Below are 10,623 nucleotides of genomic sequence, written 5' to 3'. Positions count from 1 at the left end.
TTTTTACTGAAACAGTTATAATTCAAAACAAGTAAAATGTATATTTATTGTGAAAAATGTATACCAGTAGCTTTCCTTATTATTTAGTTTGCCAATAGGATCATTTCAAGTGCTGCACACAAGCACACTAACATACACTTTTCAGATGGATGGTACCTGTTGGGAAAGAGAACAATCACCCTCAGTTCAGCCTTGTGTGAAGGTGTATGCATGATACCAAGCTACGTTTCTTTTCTAAGATTAACTACTGATGATGCATTTGCAGAATGATTGCAATATATCCAATGTGATGTGTCCAATTATCATTCTTCTCTCTCAAATTGCAAAACACATCATTCAAAATCCAACAGGAGCCAGCATATATGGTGTCTGGAAGAGGCACAAGCTGCTCTGCTGCTACCTGCACTTAGCCTGCCTTGATACCAGGCATGGCCACTGAGTCCTGCTGATTTCAGAACCCTTGGAAGTGTAATTCAGGCACACTTTTCAAGATGCTGTGTCACCTGCTCCTTTTGCATGCCACTTACAAGTTATCCATGCTGTGTTTTTTGCACCCATGATGGATGTAGGTAACTACTGTATCTGGTACAAATCAGCTCCACTTGTGTGCATGGCACATAGATGTTAATGGAGTCTCATGTACTGTTACTGATTTGGAGCCACTGTTTCCTTTGAACTGAATTAATTTTAAAAGCTTTACTATAATCAGTATATTGTTTAAATATTGCATAGTGTTTTTCCCTGTGTATGCTTCAGTTATATCTAAATACTCCTAGTAACCACTACTAGATCTTATGTTATAAAATCATTTTAGATGACATACAATCTAGTAGAATCCTTTCATGAGTGTTTTTATTTCACAAGACCCAAGCTTTGTAAAAGTTTAGAAATCTATCCCTTAGTAAGCTTCATAATGCCTGATAAGCCCATCTAGCTGCAGCTCTTTGTATTTTGTGATCTCACACGTGACACAAGATTAAAAGTGACATGATTTCTTTATTACTGTAAGCAGGCATTCATACTAAATGAGGGAGTCATCTCCCTGCACTAGTCACACAATTCTGCCCTTCCAGTGGACCTTCCTGTGTGCTGGGACATCACACAATTGACTGGTACTTAACTGATCTTCTTGTTGCTGGTCTAGCTGTAGTCCAATCCAGCTTGCCTTGCAACCATAGAAATGCTTTTACAGTTGTTACTGTATTTTGGTTTTTTTGTTTCAACATTATTAAATTTCTTGTGAAACCACAAGAAACTCAAAAGTGAGATTTGTTGTCTAAGAATTGTACAGTGGCAGAGCATGGAAGTGAACACACACACACACTCCATGTAGTCTTCAACTCATCTGATAACAAAACGGGGTTCAACATTTTACCTATGCAGTTCCTCTCATTGCTGAAACGTGCCTTCTATGTTAACTGCTGTGACTTTGTGCTCAGTTTAACTTTAGTTACTGTGTCCTTCATTCACTTTTGTGGGGAGTGAGGCGAGACCTGCCCTTACTCTAATACCGAGTTATGCAACCAGATTAAGGAGCCATCTGCAGCACAAACTGAAACTCCACTATAATCCCGTTCCCAGCTCATGCACAATTTTGGCTTACACAGGATCTATGTCTCCTCAAATCATTCACTAGGCTCCCTGCAAGCTGGAAAACCATGGCAAGTAATACAGTCGAATATTTTAGTGATTAAATCATTACAGAGTACGGTTCACTCAAAGATTTAAAAGAGTATTTGCCACCATTCAAAAGGAAAGCAAAACCTCAACCTTCATTGTGCGCAATCTGAATGCACTTGAAGATAATAGGTCAAAGCTTGTTTTCTGCTGCTCTGCTGCCGACAGCTGAATTGTTAAATGGTTTTATACCCATGCATCTCTTACGTAGTTTTGTAAAGCCTCACCACTGAAATTAATTGCTTTTATCAAGTGTTTTCACAGTATCTGTTGTATGCAGAAGGTGGTCTTGGTTCATCACTAGCGACAACGATTCTGCATTCGGAGTCTTTTTTTATTCTTAAAGTCACCTCTGTCGTTTTAAATGACAAAACTGGAAACACCGTGCAAGCCGCCTTTGTCCTCAAAGATCTTCACTGAAGGAATGTAAGACGGTCTCCCGGTTGCACGTTTTAAATGCAACTCTTACAAAGGCCGGAGCTACTGTTGTGTCGGTTCAGAAAGACCCAGCCAGAGGCTGCAGCGCGGCTCCCGCGGAGCTCCCTCCCGCCGGCAGGGACGGAGGGCCCGGCATCAGAGCCCGCCCGCGCTCGCTCGCTCCCTCCCGCCGGCGGGACATGGCCGACCAAAGACTGCAAAAGAACGAAGGCAACGAAGGACAAGACCGAGACTGATAGCAGTTAAACAGAAAATCGAAGTAAAAAACAATAACAAAAAAAAAAAAAAAAAGAAAAACACAAAAACCACCCCAAAAAAAAACACCCCAAACACCTCAACAGCAACCCCCCCCCAAAAAAAATAAACTAAACCACACAAACAACCCAACAACAAAAAAACCCAAACCGACCCAAAACCCCACGACAAACTCGTAGAAAATCCTAAACAAGAAGCCTGAGAAGTGCAGCTGCGGCGGAAACACCAAAGCTAAGGAAAGTAAAAAGCGGAGTTAGCGCCGAAAAGAGACGCAGCCGGAGGCAGGGAAGAGGAAGCGTGGGCGCTTCAACCGTCTTCGGCTGAACCACGTTTACGCGCTCGGCCGTACGAGCAGTAGCGCCGACCTCCCACCCCTAGGGAAGACACCACCTGCCCTAGCCTCCCACTCTTGCCCCGGCCGTTTGTCGCCTTCCCGCGCCAGCCTCCGCCGTACGGCTGCCTTTCAAATCCCAACGGCCGTGTCACCAAGGAAGAGCGACAAGGGGAGAAAGGGGAGCGAGGAGGCGAGTAGGGCCTTTAAAAAGTGGTCTGAGCCGACGCTCCCGTACGGCGGGCCCAGCCTCCTGGTGGCGGGAGAACGGGAGCACAAGGCAGGGCAGAGCCACCGGCCGCCACAGCAACAGAAGAGAGTAACAGCTACCCCCGCCGTTACCGCGGGACGGCACCGCCGCCCTCAGAGCCGCAGAGCGGCACGCTGAGTCCCAGCTCGCGCTCCCGCTGCCGCCCTGCACCTCGGGAATTGTAGTTCTCCCTCTCCCCAGCTGCTGTAGGGACTGCGGCAGAAAGAACTGCATTTCCCGTGGCGCCCCGCGGCGGGAATCGGCATGCGCGGGCATGCGGGGCGGGGCGGCGGGCAGGTTGCTGTTGTTACATAGGAAACAGCTGAAGAGTCTCCACATGACAGGGGGGGAAGGAGGAAGTGGGGCGACTTGAGGGGTGCCGCCGCCGATCCAGCAGACGGTGGGGCTCGGGCAGCGGCAGCCGTCGGGGAGAGTCCTTCCCGCGACGTGCGGGCTGGCTGCCCTTGAGGGCGGGCTTGCGCTCCGGTGCCGTCGCTGAGAGGAGGCAGGCAGAGCAGGGGAGCGCCCCGCCGGGCCGCAGCGTCTCGCCGGGGAAGTTTAGTGTGGGGCGGAATCCCGCTGCCCTCTCTCGGACTCCCCACCGGCTGCGGGGGTGGCGCCGGGCATGAACGGCTTTGCCCCCGAGGAGGTGACCCAGCGCGGGGCGGACCCCGCCGCTGCCGCCGCAGTGGTGGGCAATGCAGGCTCCGCCGTGGAGGTGCCGCCGCCGCCACCAGCACCGCCCGGGCTGGGTCTGACCGCTGCTGCCGCGGCCTCGACGGGCACCGGGGGTGCGGGCGGCCCCGGGGCCGGGCAGCTGTGCTGCTTGCGGGAGGAGGGAGAGCGGTGCGGCCGCGCCGCTGGCAACGCCAGTTTCAGCAAGCGGATCCAGAAGAGCATCTCGCAGAAGAAGGTGAAGATCGAGCTGGACAAGAGCGTAAGTCTGGGAAAGGGGTACACGGGACCGCTGCACCCCCGCCAGCGGGTCTTAGCAGTATGTGCTCTGATAGCGGCGGTGTGTCCGGTACCGAATGCGCTCTTTAGGGGCCTGCAGCTTCTATGTCTTAGTCGGTCTGGGGGCTTTTAATAAAGTTTAGGATTGTTTTCTCCTTTTGGAGATGAGGACGTGTTGTCTTCCCCTTCCTCCCTTTTACCCGTAGCACGGCGGAGTTTTGCTGGCGCTGCAGGAGCATGGCCTGAAAGTGCTTTCCCTCTGCGGGAGAGGGTAGTGGGGAAGAGGGGAATCGCCCCTCTTGTCTACCTCTGGGATTCCCCCCCACCCTCCAAGAGCCGAGGGCATCGGCTGCGTGTCTCCCCGTTTCGCCGGAGCGGGAAGAAGCGTGGCCGGGAAGCGCTCCTCCCCCCGGGAGCGGAGCCTGCATGGCTCCTGGCGCACTAGTTTGTGTCTGTTCCTGGCGAGGGCAGCGCTCGGCTGCTCCGCCTCGTGTTGCAATGTTGCACGTCTCCCCTTGCCACAGTATCTTCCGCTCGGCAGCCATCAGGCGCCGCGCAGAGCGGCTCGGCACGGCCAGGCAGGCGGAGCGGGAACCCCCCTGCTGAAGGGGGCGGTTGCTGGGCTGCCTTCGGGCGCCTTTCTACGGCGGGAAATGCTCGGGCGTTCCGGAGTGGTGCTTGCCTGTACCCGGTACTGCGGGAGCATTGCCAAGCACGAGGGCAAAGCAGCTTAAAATCCGCGGCAGCTGGCACGACCGCTCCGTGCGCCCCGAGGGACCCATACACAGACTATGGCCCGGGTTTCTTTCGCACTGCAGGCGTGGTGCCAAAAGGCAGCGCCGTGCTCTCACTGCTGTTCGAGCACGCAGCTCTGAAATTCAGCGGTGGTGCGCGCTGAAGAGCTCTCCGAACGCTTCCAGATCCATACAAAGAGAAACTTTAAAAGAAAGAAGGGGGGGGGGGGGGGAAGGTATGTGGATTGACCTCGCCTTGGCATTGAAAGTAAAACATGGAGGGGAGGATATAGATGGGAAATATGAGCCGTCTTTTTGCCCTGGAAAGGGTAACTGAAAGCTTGGGTTTGTGTTTGTTTACTTCCCGATCCTCGAGCTGCGATGAGTGACTGCAGGCAGGCTATCTTCGCGTGTCTCTGCAGCCGGTTAGTACAGAATCAGCACTTCTGCAGCCTCGGAACCAAGCCCGGTGGCACTGATCTGTAGCACAGCACGCTCTTTATTTAAAAGAATCCAGCGGAAAAGCTTCCTTGACTCTGTTAATGTGACTGTGATTCCTGGAGGGTTGTCTCTGTATATGCCTTTATATTATAAGTCTGGGAGATACTTGCATGGATTTGATTGAAAGATGCCATATTACTCTTCTAGGCAAGACATCTGTATATTTGTGACTTCCATAAAAACTTAATTCAGAGTGTGAGAAATAGAAGAAAGAGGAAAGGCAGCGATGATGATGGTGACTCGCCAGTACAAGATATCGACACTCCAGAGGTAGCTAAAGAATGGTGATTTTTAAAAATAATTGTTGCATTGATCTTACTGACCGGGTCTGTACAGGTGCAAATTTTCTACCCTTGTAGCTCTATTTTGGATCATGTGGGGGAAGGAGGATTCCTGTCTCACTAACTGAAGTTCATGGTGTGTTTTCCCTATTCGTTGTGTGGAGCAGGATGAACAAGATTCAAGTATTTTTAAGGGTCTGCTGGTTCTCTCAAAAAAAAAATTGCTGTTTTCAACCTTATCCTCTTCAGTGCCTCCTCTCCAGCATCCTGCTAGAAGAGGTGCTTTGCCACATATTGACAAAATCTGCTCTCTGCAGGAGTTGACAGCTTGAAGGGAATTGCACATAGGACTCAGTATATAAACATTTCACTGCCACTACCCTCCAATCATTTCTTTCTGTGCTGAATGTGTTGCACGTGGCTCTTGCAGTTACTCCATTGCCTTAATTACATTAAACACAGAAAGTTTAATTATAGTAATTCTTTATTTTTACCCCTTGTTGGGGGAAGAGACGTTCAGGGAGCTGTGCAAGAAAGGGGTGAAGGACAGTGATTTTTCTTACCTACTATTTTCACTGCCAATGAGACCTCATATTGTAAAAGCAAACTATCGCTTTCAAACCTTTTACATAGGATACTAGGAGAGACAGCATCTTAGGCTCTCTCTTTCCTACGTGTGCTCTGGGCTGTTTCTGCTATAGGCTGTCTTAGTAGGTGGTGTTCAGCATGTTAATTTTGAGCAGAAGCTGTCATGCCTATCTGGTCAGAAATTGCTTCATAAGAATGTCATTAAATTAACACTTATGGTCAGCATCTGCATATGTCAGCAATGTAAGTGATGAAACTGAGTGCGAGAATCCCTGCCTAAGGGCACGTGGCTCCAGTTTGAAGGCTAAGGGAATCTTGTAAGAGGATTTCAGAGGCTTGAGAGTAGTTCAGTGTGGGGCTGTGTTGTTTGCCTGTTGAATTTGTGGAATTGTTTCTTTGAAAGTTCTGTCTAAAGCTAATGTTTTCTGTGGTTTCAGGTAGCTGGCACAGTGATAATCACAGCTGTCCTGCAAGTCCGGTTTGTTTACTGATGAAAGAATTATAAAGCATGTCACAGCTGATGGCTATCTCTAGAAAAAGAAAGCAGGGGGTTTTAAATGGTATTACTGCAGGAAAGAAAACTTCCTCGAAAGTGATTTTGAGGAATTTCAGCTGGCCATGTGAACATTGGCAGTATGTTCATCCCCTTCTTTATTTTCAGTTGCTATTCAGCTTACTAACGAGAAAAAAAAAATCGTCCTTCTGAAGACTTGAAAGGCCCTCCCTCCCCATTTCCATCTCTATTATGACCATCACTACTTGTTAGAATTGATTTCTACAGGATAGAAAGCAGCTTTCACAGTAGTGTTAGCTTCAGGGACTTGGTGAAAAGCTGCTGCTCCTTCTCTGAGTGGTGCTCTAGGATGAGGATTCCTCACTGTCACTTGGGAAGTATAATTTACGCCATCTAAACTTAAGAATGCCAGAGGATTCCTGTCCCCTATTGTTCAAGGTGGCATCCTATCAAGTTTGGTCAGGTTACCAAGTATATGCTAGGACTGCTGTTTAAATATTCTGTAGTTGAGGCTTTTAAATTAATTTTAAGTGGAAGTGGATGCCTTATCTTTAATGCAGTGAGTTTGGGAGAATGCTACTGTAGTTGCCACTGCTGTAGCAGATTTTCTCATTCAGCCTGCTTTTGCATCTTGCTTTCCCACTCGATCACCTGATTAAGCTCTCTTATGTTGTCAAGGAGGGTGGGAGGATAAGCTGTTGCTGGGGGAAGTCACTGTTGATCAGAGTGCATGGAATTCAAAACAGAGTGAGTACTGGGTTGAGGCTGTATGTTTATATCCTTAAGAGGACCTTGTGCAATTCTCTCGACTGTCATCTCTCAATGAAAAATAGTTTTGGACGGCTGTGCCCATGCACATAACTCCTGCATTGTGCTTATGTAGCAAGGATATGTTTGGAGAGCAAGTGAAGCTGTTTTCTTCTCTCACCTCAAGCCAAGAAAGCTTTCTGCTCTAGACATTTTTCACACTCTAATTGTGCTGTCTCATAATGCAGATTCGCTATATCTTCCATGCAACTTGTATAACATTTGATGGCTGAAATCACATTGTAGTGGCTTTCTTTGAAGCAGCATGCTTGTGTTACATGAAAACTGTTACTGGGCTTTTGTGCTATGCTTGTACTAGAGAACACTGGGAAAAAAAAAAAAACACCAACCACCCAGAACTGATTAAAGTACAATAATAAGTTACAAATATTATCCCCAGCTAAGGGGAGGCAGAGCCATGCTTCATAACAATAAAATACTCTTAAACTGAACTGGGCTCTTTTCATTTCTGCTGTAAGGTGCAGGGTCAAGTTTGGGGTGTTTTTTCTCCAAATGAGATCTGCTAAGATGTTTACATTTGTATCAAAATGTTTTTGAGAGGCAAACTATTAATGACTGAGCCCTTTTCAGTTACATTAGATTGTTTTCTTTCCCCCTCTTTTCTTCTAGGTTGATTTATATCAGCTACAAGTAAACACACTTCGAAGGTACAAAAGACACTTCAAACTACAGACCAGACCGGGACTTAACAAAGCACAGCTTGTTGAAGTACGTATGAGTGTTTGTTCCGTAATAGAAAATGCAACTTGCTCTAGCATGTGGCTTTCTACACAATGTGATCCTTGCATAAAGAGCATATGTAACATGGATTTTATGAGAACAAAAGAGAACTGCTTATCTAGCTTCCTTCATGCCACAGCTTCTGAGCCAAGTAAGTCAAAAGTGAATGTTCTTCCCACAGGAGGAACTCTTAAGTTCTGAAAAGAGTGTATGCTGCTGAAAAGTACAGTGCTGAGCTGGCACAGTAAGATGATCTCTGTGTCCCCAAATATCACAGAATTATGGATTTATAGTCTACACATTACTCCCACCTTCACCCAAAGTGTCCTAAAGAAGTGGCAGAAGAGTTGTAGCAAGGTTCAGGCTTTGCTGTAAAAAGCGAGTTGCTGCAAACATGTATTACTCTATATATTAAGCGTGGAAACATGAAAAACAGACTTCTGTTGATAATTAGTTCTGTTAATTAAAACCACTGGCATCCACCCCTAGAACATGACTTTATGAGATCATTTTTTTTTCTTGCCAATATTCTAAAAGTGCTGAAGCTGTGGCATGTACAGCCATAAACATTGCTGCGTGTAAGTGTAATTTTAATGGTATCCTTCTACGCTGCAAAGATGCAGTTAGAGCGTGGTGATGTAAGTATGTGGGAGAGCTGGTAGTAACAGGGAGATACAGCTGCGGGTTTTTTGATTTTTGTATTGTTACACTCAACGTGCAGACATTTTGTTGGTGTCTCCTGTAGTTCTTGTGGATTAAAGGCAAGGTTCTTAAATGTGTGGGAGATCTCAAGGTCGAGCTGTGAAAGAGTAATACTGCTGCCACTGAGTGAGAATTTGAAATCAGTCTTCTGTTTTCTGATGTGAGCTGAGATAGAACTAGCTCTTGAATTAGCAGGACTGGCACAAGCAGGTTTTGTCCTACAAAACCAGCATTTCTGAAGGCCTGCTTTAGGTACCTCTCAAAAGATATTTCCACTGTCTTAATGTTTCTTGCGCTGCTTTGATGTGACTAGGCAAAGCTTCTGTCATGTGCTTGCCATGACCTGCAGGTATTTGTGAGCCATAGCTGTAGAGCTTCCTCATTTTACAGTTCATGTGATTCCTTGTAACTTGTCCTGGTGTACAATTGACATTCCTCTAGCTATTACTTAGAAGTCCACTTTAAAGGACTCTTTCAAACTACTACTGTCAGTTTTTTGAGAGTGAGGTTTGGAAAGCTTTCTAACCTGTTAATTATGCTAAACATTTATGCCCTGTAGTAGTCAAATGAGCAGTCCTGTTTTTCTCACTTCCTCTTGCTAATTTTAATCTACTGAAGTATTCTGCAAAAAGCCAAGGGATAGGCTTGGGCAGGTATAGTATTTTGAATGCTTAATTTTAAAGTTGGTGTTCATTTTGATGAAGGAAACACTTTCTAGAATAACAGAAATGACTGGAACTGTTTAGAGGCGGTCATATTTAGTAATTAGAGCATGGTGCATCTTTGATAGCTCTGCTTTGAAAAACTGAATATTCGGTTGTAACTCCAAAGATGATTGTATTGTCTTAGATATTTCTATATGTGACCTGATAGACATTTCTCAACCTCAGTAATGAGCAGTAGCCTTACTTCTGTGCTGTTGCTCTGTTGGTATTCTATAATCATTGTATGCTTTATAGTCAAGGTTTGTCCACATAAGAGTACGATTACACTTACCCTTGTTTTGAACGCTTCTTTTTTTCTTTTCTTTTTTTCCCTCCCCCCCCTTGACATTTTTCTAGGCTTTTTACTTGGGAAATGAAGGTTATAATCTGCTGTAGTGGTTTCACACTTCTCAGTAAAATGCTTCTGAATTCTTTAATGGCTTTTAGTGACTTTCAAAGAGCCATAGCTTTTAGTTTCTAAGTTTAATGAAGTTGATTTAAATCTGAATATTCTGTTTCTGCATGTGAGAGTGGTTATTTAATTTCCTGGCATTCTTCTTTTTGTAGATAATTGGCTGCCATTTTAGGACAATTCCAGTGAATGAAAAGGACACCTTAACATATTTCATCTACTCGGTGAAGAACGACAAGAACAAAACAGATCTAAAGATGGATAGTGGGGTTCATTAAACATAAAAGGTTGGGACTGAGATGCAGGCTGCAAATCAAAAGACTGAGGGGTTTTGTTGATACGCAAAAGCTTTCTTTGTAACTTTTTTCCCCAGAGAGTTTATCTCTGTTTTATTTTTCATAATCTTGCTGATTTGTTTGAAAACCATCTCTTAGGAAACAAATTTCCTCAGCAAAAGTATTTTAAATAAATATTACTGATACTGTTGCTCAAGTGGGTGTGTCTGTAACTTATTTAGTGACTTACTTGTAGCTAATAGTTATGCTTTGAATAATTGTGCATTAATATTCAAGTATTTTTCAATTAAAATGTGCCAAGGATATATTTATGAATGTACTTCAAGTTCTCATGATGCAATGCCTTTACAACTAAAAAACAAAACAACAAACCAACCCACCCCAGAAAAAAGCTACGGCAGACTTGCAGACAGTTCTTTTTACTAAGTTAATAGGCTT

General features: G+C 45.6%; 1 protein-coding gene across 2 annotated transcripts; it reads left to right on the top strand.

Moving 5' to 3' along the window:
• The first annotated feature begins 3,271 nt into the window (after nucleotides 1-3,271).
• SAP30 (Sin3A associated protein 30) lies at nucleotides 3,272-10,381 on the top strand. Of its 2 annotated transcripts, XM_068137073.1 has the most exons (4): nucleotides 3,276-3,888; nucleotides 5,288-5,410; nucleotides 7,961-8,059; nucleotides 10,045-10,381. In XM_068137073.1, the coding sequence occupies exons 1-4, from the start codon at nucleotides 3,577-3,579 to the stop codon at nucleotides 10,165-10,167; spliced, it is 657 nt and encodes a 218-aa protein (XP_067993174.1). In that variant the 5' UTR covers nucleotides 3,276-3,576; the 3' UTR covers nucleotides 10,168-10,381. The 2 variants fall into 2 exon arrangements, with proteins under 2 accessions (XP_067993175.1, XP_067993174.1); XM_068137074.1 differs by lacking the exon at nucleotides 5,288-5,410 and having other exon boundaries at nucleotides 3,272-3,888.
• The last annotated feature ends 242 nt before the right edge of the window (nucleotides 10,382-10,623 follow it).

The sequence above is a fragment of the Melanerpes formicivorus genome, unplaced genomic scaffold (genome assembly GCF_026170545.1).
Source record: "Melanerpes formicivorus ecotype bairdi unplaced genomic scaffold, bMelFor1.0.p_v2 SCAF_4, whole genome shotgun sequence".
Lineage (NCBI taxonomy): Eukaryota > Metazoa > Chordata > Aves > Piciformes > Picidae > Melanerpes > Melanerpes formicivorus.
The sequence above is the reverse complement of the archived record's forward strand: the minus strand, read 5'-3'. Positions and strand labels throughout refer to the sequence as shown.